At 42.4% G+C, this 19,178-nt stretch overlaps 1 protein-coding gene across 4 annotated transcripts in view; it reads right to left on the reverse strand.

The window, feature by feature from the left end:
• Positions 1-19,178, reverse strand: part of APP (amyloid beta precursor protein) — a 153,948-nt gene that overhangs the window by 78,021 nt on the left and 56,749 nt on the right. For all 4 annotated transcript variants that reach the window (XM_081003687.1, XM_081003685.1, XM_081003686.1 and 1 more), the window contains exon 3: positions 12,676-12,805. In XM_081003687.1, the coding sequence (XP_080859813.1) occupies positions 12,676-12,805 (130 nt within the window). The remainder of the gene's footprint in view (positions 1-12,675; positions 12,806-19,178) is intronic.

Below are 19,178 nucleotides of genomic sequence, written 5' to 3' on the forward strand. Positions count from 1 at the left end.
AGGCCAATGGGTAGAACAGCATCCCTAAAAAGACTAGGCACAGCCAGTAAAGAAACATCTTTGTCAGGTCACCTTACTGTTTCTTTTTCATCAGAAGAACTGAAAGCATGCTATGACTCAAGCACAGTTACACTATTTTAACCTGCACTTCCAAAACCATAAGCTGTTGGCCCTTTGTTAACATTACATGATGGAAGGAGGCTTTTAAAAATAGCTTATGGTATAGCTGAAAAGCCTTTGTGATAGAGGAACTGGGTTACTCAGCACCTATCGTTCCAAAGCAAGGTGACTGAAAACTTGTCCAATAAAAAAATGTTTCTCAAAGGAAACACAAGTGCATAAACTGATTTTAATATCGGATTTTTTATATTGCTGGAACCTAGCCTGGAACATTGTGGTTTGTTTATGGACAACAAACAGGGTGGGAGGGGAGACAACAAATGAACATTGGTTTGAAACAACCTGCAGTTTCTTTGCTCATCTGGAAGACAAATCCTGCTTGTCCAACAAGCCATGGTTAAAACAAATGGTTTGTGTTATGTCCAAATGAGGCCTATGCCAACTACACCCACAATGCTACTGAGCAATGCAAAAATGAACAGAAAGGTGTGTGGGGCTGGATAAGAGATTGGTCTGTTGTATATGCATATGTCAAGAGCGCTTCTCCCCGCCGCCTGCCCCGCAAGCTCCGGGGACAGCTGGGAGGCGCAGCGCGTCTTCCCGCTGTCCCTGGACCTGGTCTGCAGGCGGGCGGCGGGGAGAAGAGCGCTTCTCCCCGCCGCCTCCCCCGCAAGCTCCGGGGACAGCTGGGAGGCGCAGCGCGTCTTCCCGCTGTCCCCGGACCTGGTCTGCAGGCGGGCGGTGGGGAGAAAAGCGTTTCTCCTTGCCGCCTGCCCCGCAAGCTCCGGGGACAGCTGGGAGGCGCAGCGCGTCTTCCCGCTGTCCCCGGACCTGGTCTGCAGGCGGGCGGTGGGGAGAAAAGCGTTTCTCCTTGCCGCCTGCCCCGCAAGCTCCGGGGACAGCTGGGAGGCGCAGCGCGTCTTCCCGCTGTCCCCGGACCTGGTCTGCAGGCGGGCGGCGGGGAGAAGAGCGCTTCTCCCCGCTGCCGGCCCCGCAAGCGCCTGGGGGGAAATAAAAATTTTTTGCTTTATTTCCCCCCAAAAAAACTTGGTGCGTCCTATGGGCCGGTGCGTCCTATGGGGCGAAAAATACGGTAGGTGTAGAAGGAATAAAAAGTTGCTGACTGTGGAAATGGTGAAGATGTGCAAAATTGTAACAATTCAATTAGAGCTTAAAGTGTATGCAGAGTCAGTACAGCAGCCATTCACAGCAGTGGTAGCTGAAGACAAATGTGTTAAGATTATAGTGCTAAGCAAATAACACCTGTCGCAGACCAGAAAGCCACTGTACTTGCCTATCTTAGTTGACACATCTGCATCTGGCTCACATACTGTAGCAAAATTGTTATAATGGGAACACAGAACAACACATACAACATTTGCCTTGAGTAAGATGATTCTCTAGGGACACTGACAGAAACAATCTGAGATGCATACTGATGAAACTGAAGTATATAACAAAGCCTGAAAGTTCCTTCTACGAATGTCAATTCAACTAATTGCTCCGTCCAAACCACCGGTAGAAAAACATAGGATCACATTACCTTTTAAGAACTATCCTAATCGTATTAATCCCATAAACAAAGAGTAGTATTTTAGAGCATCTTTTCCTTTAGTATTCCCAAAAGGTACTGTGTTAAAATGGAAGTCAGTGAGCTATGAAATTAGCACCTTGCTTGTGTTTTTGTTGCCTTTTATTCTGCTGCCTTAAAAAGGAAGCTTAATTCTTATACCCAGACATCAATATTAAGTCAGCCTGAAATATACATGCATATTCCCAAAATGCGTGCATATTATGCATAGAACATATCGTGCAATCTTAGGCAGAGCAGAAATTAACAGCTAAAGAACATGACTTATTTTTGAGGAATTGGAGTATATAATCACCTAGCTGTAGACCAGTGGTTCTCAAACTATTTACTCTGGGCCACACCAATTTTTTTATTGATAATAAATACTTTGGAAATAACAACTAGGATTGTCCTCAGTATCACTTGATGCTCTTGCTCTCATTCTGAAAAGATCCTTATCCATATTTTGCAAAGAAAAAAAATGATGCTATATTATGCTATATATTACACTGAAATGTTTAAATGTTTCTTTGATTGTTCTAGAATCTTCCCACCACACTTGCCATCCTCTCCTGCCACACCAGTGTGGTGTGCCACACCCTTTGAGAACCACTGCTGTAATCACTGTGATCCATGCCCCTGATAACACAGGATTTCTCTCTTTTATACTGCTTCATTCTAAAATAGATGCTTGAAGAGGTACCTGCAACATGATACTGTTTAGTGGTATTTTTTTTTTAAAAAAAAAAAACCCCAATAGAAACAGGTCTAAAATTACACAGCCCAGCTCCAGTTGATGAGAATCTTCACCTTACTAATCATCCAGACCATGTCACTAATCACATCTGCCCAACAACTGAAGAAGCAATCCTAGCATTTAGCAGCTGCTGCGGAATTGAACAGTTCATACTACATTCCCAAGGGGAGGGCTGGCGGAAACTGCATTCCCACTGAGCCTAGGGAACCTTGAACAGGAAGATCAAGAAAGAGATAGGAACAAACAGCTGCTCAGCTTGCACTTAACATTCTTTGAAGCACTTGGAAATTCCTTCACCTAGTGCTTGGTGTTCCATAGTTTTGCATTGTTTTAAGCCGGTCTCTCACTATGCTGGGGCTGATGGAAGTTGCAGTTCAAAACATCTGGGAGGCATAGAGGCTGGTGAAGGCTTTAAGAACTGTATTTTGTACACACATCGAGGCCTTTCCTGGAACCTGTTACACAAGAAGTTCTACCCTTCTGTAAATGTAAACCTTCCCAAACACGAACTGTACACAGTATTTGCTCAAAGTCAAACTAACAAGGACCACAATCTTCCACGTGAACCTGTCTGACTGCTTAGATTCTACTGGTGCCAATGGAAAGGTTTTTTTTAAGTCTTGTAGTTGCAAATTGAGGGGGATCACAACTGAGAAGGGGTGAACCTCCCCTTTCTACAAACTGGGATCTGATGACAATCACTCCCCTCCCCAACTCACATGAAATTAAAAGAAAACATGAGATGTAGCTACATGCTATGCATTAAGAGTAACATGTAGTTTTTCTGCTCTCTGGACTTTGCACAGGTTGCCCCTTCTATCTGCTTTTCACTAACTTGCTTAAGCCAATTTGCTTTATTAGTTTTTGGCTTAGCGTTGTGTCCAACTGCAACCACCAGGTATACTATATTGCTATCCTGTTGACTCACAACACAATGAGCAACACACAAATACTGCTTTACATTTTAAGGTTTGAATTTTTTGTGAGGAAGGAACTCTCCTGACATCAGTATTTTTGTGCAAAGGTAGTTGCTTACTCATAAAAAGGTTGATTTTGCCATTAATGTATATTCTGCAGTTAATGCAGAAACAAAACTGAACACTGAGATTTTGCAGCTCTGATACCACTTGCGTAAATGATTCGTACATGATTAATTGCATCTTACTTTGAAATAATTATCTTGTTCTCTACTTCTCTCTTGAAGCTCCAACCATGCCACCAATATTGAGATGGAATGGAAATTTAACAAACCATCTACTCCATTTTCTCCAGTCCGATGTTACACCATTTCCTTTTTCCACACTAAACCAGTGATGGGCTACGTGGCCCTTCAGCTGCAGCTGAAATCTAGCAATCTGGATCTTGCAATTTTTTCCAGGTCTATCTTATTTACATAATTATTATCTTATCCCATTTTATAGATTCCCAGTAAGAAATGCTAATACTGCATGAGCCTAAAAAGAAATATTACTGGTCATACAGCTCGGTTTCGTGCAAACAACTGCGCAATTTAACAAATAGTTCTCTCACACGCTCTAGTTCCTATTGCATCTCTAGTTTTCTGACTGGCTCTATAACCCAGATACAATGACTAACACCCCAACCAGCCATGACACTAGGAATATACCCTTTCTGTAGAAGCACACCTGTCACCGCTGCAAAAACATACCCTAGAACCTGTGCTGAGAATGTTACATGTGGATGAATGAAAAAGAAGTGTTATTGTATGCTTGACCTTCAAACGTCAACATATCCATCTTGTAAAAATATTGCACGTTTTCACGTCAACCAAGTGCTGTAACCTTCCCTGGGGAGATGTTCTGAGCTAAGCGATCATATCAGCTGAAAGCTGGCAGGTGTCATCATTGTGCTGCTTTATGGAAATCTACTAAGAATTGCCAGATTCCAAAATGTGTCATTTCACATAATGCAGTCCTGCACAAAACCATTCCATTAGTTCTCCGCTCTTTTCTCTCTCTCCAAGTGTTTCAACAACAAGAGCTGCTAAGCATAAAACATTAGCTTTTTCTATTGCTACTACAGCAAGGCACAAAGAGCCATCTGAGAAATCTTTTGTCATAATGAAAATGGAACGGACGGTTTCAAATATTTGATCGTAATCCTAACTTCTGACCAGGAAGAGCTAAATTCCTGCAAATCGACATTAATGAACTGGTGCTTGGAGGCTGAATGTGTCGACTTTTGAAGGTCAAGAGCACAAACAGCCAGGCTTTCTATAAAACTGAAAAAGGGAAAGCAAGTAATACAGAAAATATGGTGTCCAAAATTTCACTGTGTTTAAATGCATAGTTTGCACCTGCATCTTTTAAAAACAGGAGCCACTAACTTGGGGGGGGGGCGTGGTACGGGGTTAATGCCTTTGGCACTATGATCCTGATTTTTAAAAATTGCCTCCTCCAATTGGATGGAAGGAGGTGTTAACTGGGGCCAACAACAGCTTCTCTTTTCGCACAAGGATACGATGGGACAATTTCCATTAGGTTGGAAAGTTCAGCCTTTTCTCCAGCCCTACCACAGTCCCAATTATCACCACCTTGCTCCACATGGCTGCTGCTATTGTTCTTCTCAAGGTGCAACTATAAGCCATGCATTTAATGTAATGGGAGGGATTCAACGTCATGCTAAGTTAAAGCCCCTTAGCAGTGTGCCGGTTGCACAAGAGACATAGCTGTCAATTTACAGATTGAAAACAGCCTCAAAAAAAAAAAGGGATCAGCAGCCAAAATAAGGGATTTTGGCTTTAGCTTATACAGAAATCCGCCACTCATGGAGCCAAGCAGCTTTTGCTGCGACTGACTGTGTTTTGCAGGGGGTTGGACTAGATGATCCTAAGGGTTTACAATTCCAACCAAAGACGAGTGGCAGACAAAACTGATGAATGACATTGAGATGGCAAAGCTTACAGGCAGAATGGGGAAAGCTTATAATTTATTTGAAAAGCTATTGTAAAGAGTTACATACATTGGTAGGATTGACAGAAAACTTGTAGCAAAAATTTGAACTATGGATGGACTAATGATTTATAAAACTAGAGTTATGAAAGGGATGCAGAGGGGGAAATCACTACATTAAGATGCTGCACTGGTTGGAGGGTATGCTAAGCAGCACGTCGGGGCTGCCGTCGTCCTGGCGTGAGGAGTTCCATCGGCCCTTCCCCACCCGAGAGAGAGGGAGGGAGGGAGAGAGACTCTCGCCCACGCTGCCTGCGAGTCCGGCATGAGGTAGTTGCGGCGCCATGGCAGCCGCTGAAGCGCCGCCTTTCTGCGTCCCTCCCCTTCCCCTCTTCTTCCTCCTCCCTCAGGCCGCCTCCTCAGCCGCTGCTGCTGCCACCTCCGGCTTCCCCTGGCAGCACAGCGGAAGTCTCGCAAGAGAGGGGCTGCCTGCCCGCCTGCCGCTACCCGTCTCCTCACGACGCGCCCCTGAGGGGGAAAAGGGAGAAACGGAGACGTGGCAGCTCATGCACGCGCTCTCTCTCGCTCTCTTGAGGCGGAGGACCCCGAGCCACTGCTTCCCCCCTGAGCCGGGCGAGCATGAAACCCAAGAAATTTAAGGGACATCATCAATCTGGGACAGCAGTGGGAAACGGTGCTGGGATAAGGGAGTTTCCCACCAAATAAGGGATGGTTGATAGCTATGACAAGAGAAGGGACAGGAAGCCAGCGTGGTTTCTGTGACTGGTTGCACAACAGGTATGTTGCAGCCATGATACAACCTGTTGCACAGCCAGCTTCTGCTAGTACAACTGTTGCACTGGATTTCAGCCTGGAGACCCATTACTCTTACTCTAGTGCAACAGCTCTTGCATTAGCAGTCATAGAACCAAGAATCTGGGCCCAAGTAGTTTCATCTTAAGTTCCATTGAACCTAAGTGTACAGTTCAGAAGCACTTTTATATTAAAGCCCCACTGATATGAATGAGACAAAAAGAACACCTATTATAGGTGCTACATTTGGAAACATGAGAAGAAGGCTGCCAATTTAGCTTTCTTCCTTTCTATCTGCAGCAAGAGTTTTGACAAAGCCATCTGCTGGTGTGCATGTTACATCATACCAGACAGTGAAAGGACCATATCAGATGCAGTTTGTCTGAAGAGACCATCTGGTCAGAGAATCTGAAAAACTTCAAAGGACAGAAACTTGTGGACCTCCATCTTGTCAATAGCTGAGGAAAAGTGATTATGAACCTTCTGGGTCATTCCTGTAGGCCCCCTGCCATGGGTTGGCTAATGCTGCCCACCACTCTGGCATGCCCCCACTGCCATCATCTCATTGCACCAGCGCTGTGTCCACTACCAATACTAGGTTATCCCATAACTTAAATGTAGTTCTGTTGACCATGCCGAGACTTAATGCATTCTTTATTTAAAAGCAAAATGGAGCTCTGTAAGGCTTGTCTCTCTCAATCACACAGCTAAGTGGAGACAGAACCAATTTATGAGAGCACGATAAGCTAAATCCACAGTGACATTAAAATTCTGAGACACAATTAGTTAATCTTGTCTCATCGATCAGGCAGTAGATAGGAAAGCTACTATCCGGATGTATGGCTCTTCAGAGGGAAAGCTCATTTGAAAGGAGAGAGGCGACTCCAACTAAGGAGAAAAGCCAATAACTGCATCAAGAAACAAGCTAGCAATAGCCACATCTGAGTTGCATGGACAACCCTTAAATGGAATATCCTCAATGTGGATTTATTTATTTTTTGTTTACACCTGTGCTTTTTTATGCCCAGAGCACATATTAAAGTTGCTGCCCATTTTTAGGTATTTGATCCCAGGTAAATTTACTTGGAAGGCTGGCAGTTCCATTTCAATCAATGGAATCTTTACATGTAAATATTACAAGGTTCTTCAGCAAAGCTACAGAAATGCTTCCACATTTGGCATTACACTTCATTTGTCCCAATTAGGAAATTAACATTTCAAAACATTACAACACAGACATGTTAATACTTAGTAGGTGATTTGAACTTCAAAGGTGAATAAGTGTTTTCCTAAGCTACTCATTAATGACCATCCTCATACTGATACTACATGTGAGGACTAGCCCCACCCATACCCCCGTGTAATAAAGGAGATGGCAGCAAAAACCATTCTGAAACTTGGATATTGAATGAAAAGATTAATGGGGTAACCTTTAGAGAGTATCTAGCGTAGAGCTAGTTCTGTCTTTGAATCAGATGAAAGTGAAATACATTCATCATGTGAAATGACCTGACATTTTACAGTACTAGCAATTTTGACAACATTGCCGCTTGTATGAATGGCATATTTTAAAACCATAACTGATTTTATCTATAAATAAGGGAAGAAAGAGAAATAATCTCTCACCTTTTAGCTGCAGCTAAAGCTAAATATTGGACACAAAAAACAAGATACCACAAGTACCTATTTCTTACTAAACGATTGGGATCCTACTAGTGCAGTTTCTAAATTCATTATTCAATTTAGAGAAATATCTACAAGAGATTTAGGCTCCAAGCTTACACCCATGTACCTTGGAGTAAATCAATATGGTCTGACTGTGATGTCAGGTTCATGAGAAAGATACTATTCTTTGAAAGAAAATATTAAAGATTACAAGTGAGATCAAAGGTTATGCTAGTTGATGCAATGGGATTTTCCTTTCTGCCTGTAATTCCACCTTCCCTCCAAATCTGCTTGAGGGCTCCCCAACTTTCCATTGCAGAGGGTCTGGGGGAGAGAAGGGAGGGAAAGTCCCATTGTTGAAGTGTCTGTCGCACAAACAGAACACAATTACTGCATGCCACCCATTCTATTATATCAGGAAAGTCTTGTTAGACAAGACTATTTTAACACTGTGTCGAATTCAACTTAACAGTTGCCCTACCACCCAGCACAATGGGACTTCCCCACCCCCCACTACCACCCTCCCAAATTGGCTTGGGGAGGGGAGAGAGGTTCAGGAGAACCCCCATAACAATGTGCAGGGGCAAGAGAGAGGATATTGAAGTGACAGAACTGACAGAACAATTGTAATAACATGACATGGAATTCTACCCACTGCTTCCAGGTGTAAAGCAACGCAAAACTGGCATTTCTCTTCACTGATATAAATCAGGATCTCTTATAAATGCAAAATAGTCACAGAATTAGTGTACAGTTTTCACAGATTACAGGTTTGTTTAAAGAATTTCTACTTTCCACACTCTAGCCCCATTAACTCGAAGCAAAACCTGTAATCTAATAAACTCAATCGATATTGCTGGATCTTTTGCTCCGTGCAAGATGCCTGTCATACTGTATAAGCCATTTCACTAAGGAAAAGAGCTAAGGAATCAGTCAAGTGTTGAAGGGCTTCTCTGCAACAAATCCCAAAAGGGCAATGCTGAAGGCCAGCACAAAAATGGATCATGGATATTCTCTGGCATGAGAGCAGACATACGTCTGCTAGTCAAATAGTAATTCTCACCCCTGTGAAAAAGCCAAGCATCTAACTGCATAAATGGACTGAATGAACTTCAGCAGCTCTTGAACTAAAATGTAAATGTAGCTGAAGAACTAATTTTGATGGTGGGTAATGTGCCTAAGAACCCTCACAAGCATGCCCACTAACTAAACTTTCATTAAATTGCTCCATAAAGTCAAGCAAGCACTGTGCTTTCAACAATATCATTACATTCCTAAAGTTCATCTTCTTCTATAAAAGTTATCCACCATCTCACCATTCTGTACTGCTGCGCTACAGTCACAGCATGGACCTAGCAGCCTATGACCTATAGACATTCCATGGAAGCATCAAGTGGGGGTGTCTTCCTTTTCCAAAGAGACTTCCTAGCTGTGCGCCACAACCTGAATTTCAGGGACTTGCTGTTGAGTCAAGAACCTGGACACAACCAGAAGCTGATCATTTAACCACACTAGAAAAGGAACCTCTATAGCGATGAAGAGGGGAAAGGTATCTTCCTTTCAATTTTCAGGCAAGCAGTTGGGAGGTAAATGATGTAATTGGTGATTGATGAGCAAGACAAAAGAATGAAGCGAGCGGGGCATAACCATTCTATAAGTAGAGAGTAGCCCCATTTGCACACATATGATTTTTATTCCTGATAACTTACTACTCTCAAAATCATATAACCCACAAGACAACTGACTCCTCCAGGCATCAACTTACATCCACTACTTTCCATCTCACATTTTCTAGAAGCTGAAAAACAAAGCAACGTGAGAGATGAAATACTGTGAACTAAGACCATGGCAAGCAAAAGTCTTACAATTTATTGCACATAAAACTGCAGCAATTAATCTCACAACAAGCCTACCTGTCAAATTAGGCTGAAAATATTGCAACTTGTTCAAGGCAATTCATTGCACTCCATAGCTGAATGGGGCTTGGAATCTAGTTTCCCCATGTCCAAGCCCTGGGACATTATCTAATGCAGGGGTAGGCAACCTAAGGCCCATGGGCCGGATGCGGCCCAATCGCCTTCTCAATCTGGCCCACAGATGGTCCAGGAATCAGTGTGTTTTTACATGAGTAGTATGTGTCCTTTAATTTAAAATGCATCTCTGGGTTATTTGTGGGGCCTGCCTGGTGTTTTTACATGAGTAGAATGTGTGCTTTTATTTAAAATGCATCTCTGGGTTATTTGTGGGACATAGGAATTCATTCATATATTTTTTTCAAAATATAGTCCAGCCCACCACATAGTCTGAGGGATGGTGGACCAACCCACGGCTGAAAAAGGTTGCTGACCCCTGATCTAATGCATCATGGCTATGAAAGTACTTCTTAGAACTCCATACAGAGAAATGTGCATCCCTCTTAATGGGAGAGAAACAAGATCTTAAGTGCTATTTTCAAACTGTTTCCTTAAAACAGTTTCTAAACAAAACAAAACGAATGTCTTGACAAAGTCTTTTCAAAATCTACATAACCATTAACAGTTCCTGGGTTTCTTTTCACTCTCAATATAAACCTTTAGCCCTAAACACATTCTCTTTGAAGCAAATGCCAAGGGAGATCACTAGGGCTAACTTCCATGTAGATTGTTCAATGACTGAGGAGGTCAATGAATTTCCCATTTGTCACCGTGCTACACCTTTCCCAAGTCAGAGCCTAAAGCTTTTGTTACATTAGAATCAATGTGGGACTGTTTCTCAGTTTCCTGGATATAAACCTTAGGAATGGTGTGATGCCATGCTCATGGGCTTCCAGTTTATTAGGGAGAAGGTAAGCAGAGTCACTGCAGAAAGACGACGGAGATCCATCTGCACCACAGCATAAGCAACACGTGTGCTCGTTTCAACAGACAGCTCTGAAGGTAAACCTGAAAAGAAGCTGGAAATGCCGCACTGCATTGTGAGTTGTCACTCACAATATATTAAGTTACATAGTACTGACACAATCAGAAGATAAGAGGACAGGAGCCCTAAGCTACATGAAGATGCTGAAGGTGTAAACTCCATCATTTCAAGATGACCAGGACAATGAGAAAGGCTGCTTCTCAGTGCATTTGCTCATTCTGGGGAGGTAACCTTTTCACTGAACCTACATGGAGCCCAGTTCCACGAACCTCCCCATAGAATTTCAGAAAACAAACTGTAACTCCTGCCGTTTCTTCGACCAAAGAAAAAAGCAAAAGGAAAAAAGCAAACCTAGCATAGAGATTCACCCTAGAAAGAGATACTATATTTCCATACAATTGTCTTTAGTCACACAGTCACACAGTTCCTGTGTCAATGAGTGTTACGATTTCTTACGGCATACAAACCACAATATTGACTGGCTGGGGAAATAAAATCCTCCCACAAGCTCACATATCCATTCCTATAGATTGTGTTGGTGGAATGCATCCATTTGGGTGCTGCAGGACCATATTGACCAATGCCTGTGACATCACTGCCAGTAAGAAACAGTTCCCCACGATGATGTTTTGTTATTTCTGATAATACTGTGTAAGTTTTATATTCCCCACTATGGAAAGGGCATATCCAGGTGGATTCTACATACATAGAAAAAACGCTGTGATAATGCTTTAAAAAAAAAAAGTTTTGAAAAATACATTGAATTTGGCATAGCTTACAGTTGCCATCTAGTGTCGCATTTGTACAACACATTCAAAACGTTTTATTTGCAGCTGTATAGCTGAGTCCCCAGTCTGAACACACACTAATCACAATCATATACTCAGATAAACACATGCCAGAAAGGTTAGCCCCTCTTGCAATAATATTCTACCATTTCTTCAATTTTAATTGCCACTTTGCAACACAGGTACAAAACTATTATTGCCACACACATATCACACCATGACATTCCACTTTGGTTTAGTCAGTTCCACCAATCATGTTACAGTGCAAGGAAAGGTGATCAAATTCAGTCACCAATTTTGGTGATAGGGAGACAGTGGAAGTTTTGTGCTTGTGATTTTTTTTAGAGTCAAGAATAGTATAGTTATCGCTTACAGTTTATTTATATGCACGATTTATTTTAAGCTGCTTTGAGGGGGAAATGGCAGAATGCTCTGAACAAATAAATCCTCAGCCTAATGCATTCTGTGGAGGTAGGATATAGAGCTAAAATGACCTGAAAGACTATTGAAAGTTAAGTCTGAAATGTGACTGAGGAATGCCTTTACAAAAACAGGAATGCCACAAGGCAATTGGTCCATATGCAAAGGGATTTTTAGAAAAGGCACACACCAGGAACACTTGAGAACTAACACGGTTAGGGTTTTCTTTTATAATCACAGCTAGGTTATAACCTCTGTAGACTAAAAATAAAAGGAAAGCTGGAATTAAGGCAAATATACAAACCTCAAAATGCATATATGACATACACGCAATCCAGCCAGAGTTTAACACCTTTAAGGCCCACTGATATCTATGTAAAAAGTTAAGCAAAAGTTTAAATGGTTCCTACCTGAAACGGAAACTAACTAGAAATGCTTGATTCTGCCTCAATCCTTCCCCAGATTAACTGCACAGGGAGGTAGTGAGAACATTGTGTCTCAGAGATTTTCTTGCTGGTTTGTTTAGGAGTAAATACCACTAGTCTACACACTATGCAATTTAATTATTATTTTTCCGAAATGCAACACTTAAAAGAAAAAGAAAATCCCTGGTGTTATTACATAAACTATAGCTTGCTCAGTGGAAAAGCGGGACAGGGGAGTGTTTGTGGAGAAGGATATATGCAGTTAAAGCTCATAGAAAATATTCACGAAGTATTTGAAAATACTCACCTAAGCACCTATATGGAACTACAATGTGAGGGTGACTTCTGCATTGTTTCCATCCCCGCTTGCACCAGTTCTGGATTGTTACAGGTTGATTGGCTTCAACAACATTGGTAATTTGCAGCTCAGGGTAAACCTATTAATCAAAATGCAAAGAGCACAGTTAATTGAAATAAGAGAAACATTATTATTATTATTATTATTATTATTTACAGGGATGCATATTTATTTAGAATAGAATGCTGAAAAACATTTCCTAACTTAGTTCCTCAGTGCAAACACTGCCTAAAATTTTGGAACCTCTTTTTCTTGATTATTTTCAAAGGAAGATTAGATAAAAATTCATGCAGGAGTCACTGAATGCAGGAAATGAATGAATAAATGTGTATTTGGAGCTGGAGGTGGCATAGTTTTGTTTCGTTAACATATTTTTATTAAAAATTCCTTGGTTTATAAATGCATATGCGCAGCGTCTCCTTTTTCAAGTTACATTTTCCGCAGATCAATTTCATTTGTTGAGACATTAGTGTTACATTAAGAAGAAAAGGGGGAAAGAGGTGGAGCGGGGCATCATTACTGAGGTTTGTGAAAACTTATTAACATTCTAGAACACACCAGCCTATCCACAGTGCATTTTGCAAGCAGGGAGTTATGGAGCTATGTTTGCAGGGGCGATTTTCCGGTACAGTGGTGCCTCGCAAGACGAAATTAATTCGTTCTGCGAGTTTTTTCGTCTTGCGAATTTTTCGTCTTGCGAAGCACGGTTTCCCATAGGGTATTAACGGTTTTAAGAAAAAGGAAACAAACTTGCAAGACATTTTCGTTTTTTGTCTTGCGAAGCAAGCCCATAGGGAAATTCGTCTTGCGAAGCAACTCAAAAAACGAAAAACTCTTTCGTCTTGCGAGGCATTCGTCTTGCGAGGTACCACTGTTCTTGTTTCTAAACACAGGGGCAGTCATTTTATTGAATTTACATACATTTTACATGCAACAAAGAAAATAATCATATACCTCCTCAATTAAATGTTAATTTATGGCTAAATAAATTTTGTCCCCAGATTTAGATACCTAATTCCTTGTACCATCTTGTTGTAATGACCATGTCCATACATTAATGATACTGATTTCTTGTAGTTTTCTGTAAGAATGATCCATTATGTTTACAGCTTGTGCGTTCATAAAAGTCCAATAAATATATTTCCAAAACCACAAAGGCAGTCAGTCGTGTTTCACATATCCAAGGAAAGCAACATTATTCACAGCAGAATCAATTCATCTTCCCTCCACAATCAAAATTATTAACCAGCGTAATACATCTCTTCCTTTCTTCATCCCATGTCTTGGTTTAATAACTACAAAAATAAGAAACTCTCCAGTGGGACTAGCAAACAAGAAGGCAGAAGCCATGTGGATGCAGTAGGGTCACATAGGAGGAACCAACATGAGCATCAGAAGTCAGGCTGGGAGTCAAACCTTCATGCGCATATCCAAGATATTTATTCTGTGAACCGCCCTGAGACCTCCAGGTATAGGGCGGTATATAAATTCAATAAACAACAACAATAACAGCGGACCACCATATCAAATCCCAAAGAACTGGGCTGTAGGAGTGGCTTATCAAGTGGTTGGTTACAAGCTCATCACAATTAATCACCACTCAATAAAGAGTAGTATGCCCTCACCTACTGTGGTATTGGCACTGGATCGAAGGTGCACTTTGATGATAGAGATTACATACTGTCCATCTGTTTCAGTGGTCAAGGAATGGTTTTAAAGGACTAGAAATCTATACAGAATACTTCAGGGGAAAAATGTTTCCCCTGATTTTGTGCACAAAATGAACAGGTTTTGTTAGAAGGAAGATTACCGGGAACAATAATTTTTTAAAAAGATTTTCTTACCAAAAATTTGAAGAATGTTTGGAAGATACAGCTAGTGAAAAATACAGCATGCCAGCTGTTGACAGAAGTGAATTATGGAGCCTGAATTTGCTTCTTTGTAGTGTTCCAAGCACAATTCAAGTGGCTGCTATTAATCTGTGAAGCCCTAAATTGCTTGGACTCCACATACCTTCCATGTACTTAATTTCTGAAATGGGAAATGCCCAATTTTAATTTTTCAGCATATGCTTTATTACAGTTCCTTCTCCTATTACTCATTTTCCATACACAACAATGTATCATCAATCACACAGACACACCTACTTTAAGATGCAGTAAAATATACGCATTCTGCCATTTTTATTTGCACGCCTTGGGGAGGAGGGGGTTACCCAAGATCTCATAAAGAACCAGCGTTATGTGCTTAAATGTATTTTCCACTCTGTATACATATAGCTGACTTTGGCTATTAGAATTAAATTTCCCTCCCCCCATGTCACCTTTTACCATTGACTGATGTAGAAAAACAAAACAAAGACAGGCTCCATGTTGCAGATTGAACAAAACAGATGAAGGGAATATATTCCATTTCCCTGTAAATCACAGGTCTACCTGCTGTATGCTGTTGGAGTAACCTTCTCCCACCACCCACTGAATGAACATTTATGGGATGGAGAGCAGATTCTAATTCTAATCCAAACTTCTTGTGTAGCATGGAAATAGAAAATTTATGGCACAGATTCACAGGGTAAATCATTCAATATATTATAACTAAGGCAGGGTTAAACTCCCCACAGAAGAAGTAGTTGTTGTTTTCAATGTGTGCCTATGTGTGTGTGTTTGCCATACACTCCACAACTCTAAAATCTAGCTTGGGTAGCTAGTCAAGCAAGTCAATTATTCCACAGCAGCAGGATCATTTTTTGTATATTCCAGATACAACTCATCTCCCAGATGTTGAAGCAGCTGTTGTGATTTCGAAAAAAATAAAATTCTCTCCGAGGTGCAATCTCTTAAGAGCAGCATAGGGGCTGCATTTTCCTACAGCAGACAGTAAAGTGCTTGAAAGATTACTACTCTGTTAACAAATCCCTGTAGACCACTGATGCACTGCTTGGTTCTAGCATTCACCATTTAAACTAGCATGAATCAGAAGTCTGTATGATGTAATATTTCTGAAACTCATGATGTCATGGCAGCACTTTTAAAAAATCCTGTTCACAAATAGTAAGGCCCATCATGAGAAGGTTTAGCTGCCAGTTTTAAAAGCTGTGTAATAATACTAAGGAAACAAGAGTGCATATTCCAGAAGATCTTAAACCTAGGTGAGAGAAGGCTGTGAGCACACAGACTCCCTCCATCTTGCATGAAAATTCCCCTGCTATCCTGAATTCCTAACCATGGTTATGCTGGCACCAGTATTAAACACAACAGATGAGAGGCAGGTAGAAGCCACATGCATGAGGAGGAGGAAATGGGATATGACCCTGAGGCTCATTTCCTCCAACACAAATAATTCTAAATTAATGAATTAAAATAGAACCTGAGTCAAGATGACCATAACTGGCAAAATCAGAGGTCAACACGACTGGAAGTAAACCTTACCTATGTCACCTACAGTATATATTCTTTGCCTTGTGCTGGCAAGCAAGGTTATTCCTGCATCTTACATGGGTCATTTGATGCAGCTACACCAGGGATGGGGAACAGGACCTCCTACCTGTCAATCCCCTAACATTGCAATGACACCCATGCTGAGGAACAGCCAGAAGCAATTTAATGCTCCCAACCGGTCCTTGGCAGACGAGTTGCCACCTGCCCCACACTTGATGTCACACAGGTGGGCATGGTTTGGGGAAAATGGCCTCATGGGTGAAATTAGGACCTAATTAGGAAGTAGGTTCTCCATCCCTGAGCTACATATGACTATATAGAAGGATCTCTTCGCATGTATTGAAAAGTGGCAGTTCAATGAATAAAGGTCTCTTCCAGCCAGCCAGCCAGCTTTGAGGTTCTTAGGACAACAGCATCTCCTACAGAAAGCAACTGAACATTCTACTCCATCATGTCTATCTTGTGAGTTTGGAACAGGCTTAATTTTCTGCCTGTACTACCTTCTTGTCTTATTACGTGACCAAAGTATTTTATCAAGGTCATTTTAAAAAACAATCTTTTCTTTATTAACTTAACATTTTTGGCCCACACAGTCTCCCATCACCTGATGCATACTGAGATCATACTGTCCTGCCATCTCTGTAGGCACAACCATCTTATTTCACTCTATTAAAGCAAATGAAGACAGTGCTTCCTCATCTTCCATCTTGACTTAAGCACAGAATGTCAAGTGGCAGACATTTAACATATATCCCTTATTTAGTGCTGAAAGTCCACCCCTCATCTAGCTTAAAATGGCTGTATGATGGGTTCTTCACTATGTATTACAACAATGCCACCCACAAATATCCTTGGCAGACACAGAAGCTATCCAAGCAACAAAAGGGATCAGTGTGGTAAGCAACACTGTTTAACAGAAGTGGAATGACAGCGTCACAACAGATATATTGTTCTCATGAGTCACCACATCACAGCCATAACATGTTGAATATGAATAGGGCTGGGCGATACTAGGTTTTCAACATCGCGGTATATCACCAGCCAAACAGTTTGGCGATATCCTGCGACGTTGAAAAGAGCGGCATTGGCCCCAGCCTGTGAGGCCCTGGGTGAGACTGCTTCAGCTCTCATCGCACAGGAGCTGAGGTGTTTTCACCCCAGTGCCTTGCAGGTGAGGGGTGCAAAGGCTCCCACCCTCTAGCTGAACTAGCCCTCCACTCCCCAAGATGGAGGCAGCTCTGTGACGGAGCCTGACAGGCTCTGTTTGCAAGGCTCCTTTCACCAGCAAGGTATGAGGGTGGACAAGCGGCCTCCTTTTCTTGTGACAAAGAGGCCGCTTGCTCTCCCTCGCATGCCCAAAGATGGAGGTAGCACCGTGACGGAACCTAACAGGTTCCGGAGTCAGGGCTCCCTTCGCCTTCGCTGGCACCGTCCTCTCAGCCAGGGAGCACAAAGACCCCCCCCCCGCAAGACTCTACCCGCTGAGCCTCCTGCTCCCCAGCTGAGGGAGCCCAAATCCTTCTCCTGCTTGCATGCTGTCAGGAGGATTGGGGCTTCTCAGCTGGGGAGCACGAAGCCCTCCCCTCTGCTGAGGGAGCCCGGATTCAGATCCTGCTCGGATGCAAGCGGGAGAAGGATTGAAGCTTCCTCAGCCAAGAGCGGTTACAATTGAACGGAGCCCCCACCCTGACGCTGGTTCATGCGAGCTGGTGGAGGGTTGGGGGCTCCATAAAACTGCTTGGCTGAGACGAGCCAAGCACTTTAAAGAAAAGGAGAGAGGAAAAAGCTGTATTGGCACCTGGCCGACGCAGCTTGATTCTCCCTCTGCATGAGGGGCAGACAGCAATGGCGGTTTCACTCAGCAGTATATCGCTGGTGAAAATGCAGTGGCTCTGAGTCCCTCTGTCCCCAGCTGCAGTTTGTTTTCCCCTCACTGCACTGGGGGGACTCAGGAGCAGTGGCAGTTTCACTAGCAATATACCGCTGAATGAAATCACCATTGCGGTCTGCCCCTCATACCAGTCCTGGGTGATATATCAATACATCACCCAGGCCTAAATACGAGTGGCGATCATAGCTTCATGGGTAATTTTTGAGGGGCCACATGACAGCGGTGAGCAGGCCCAAAGCTACTCAACCTCACCTCCATTCACCCTCATACACCCATGCCACTTTCACATATACAACCACACACACTAGCATGGCCTTTAGAAAACTCTGTGTTCTTTCAGGATGTTCTTAGTCCCTTATGCATTTTATTCCTAGTGTCCCCCACCTCAAACTCGGGCCTTTTCTCCTGGGAAAGAGTGATAAAAATGGTAGTGGAGATTCATAAATATACAATTGCTACAAGCAAGCAGTTTTTGCAGTAACAGCAGTCACCACTGCTTGAATTCTGAAAATTCAACATCTTCCCTCTCGTATTTCTAAGTCTCCGCCAATGAAGGCTTAGTTAAAAGAACAGTAAATGGAAATAAAACAACCAAACACAAATTCGTAACATCTCAAGGTTTTCGTGGAGCAGACTTATGATTCCTACATATCTGTAATTTGGATTACCAGTGCTTTTTATTGCCCCAATAAATTGGCTGGTAAGCGCAGCTGCAAAGAGGCGGCTTTTTTCAGACACTTCCCAAATGTTAAGAAAATTGCTCATGAAAACATCATCCAGGGCACTTCTTCAAAGACACTCAGATTGGCGAAACTTCAACCAGAGCTTGAAGGGAAAGTTCTCTACAGACAGAAAGACTTGTAGTTAAAAAGGAGAAAACCACAAGCTCTATTCTGGTATTCAAATCTCCTCACATGTAAACACAAAGGAGAAGCAAGGCTGTGCGGCCAAACCCCACCCCCTCCAACAGTTTAGAGCCCTCCAGGAAGGTGACAGTGACTGTCTGAAGGAGAGAGCCTCCTCTTCTGGAGGCTTCTCACACAATTAAGAAGACTGCACAGTTAGGGTCCTGTACTTTTTAAGTCCTTCATCAAAGAAATGAGATGCATTTCATGGGCCTGAAG

The sequence above is a fragment of the Podarcis pityusensis genome (assembly GCF_964106645.2).
Source record: "Podarcis pityusensis genome assembly, chromosome: 4".
Lineage (NCBI taxonomy): Eukaryota > Metazoa > Chordata > Lepidosauria > Squamata > Lacertidae > Podarcis > Podarcis pityusensis.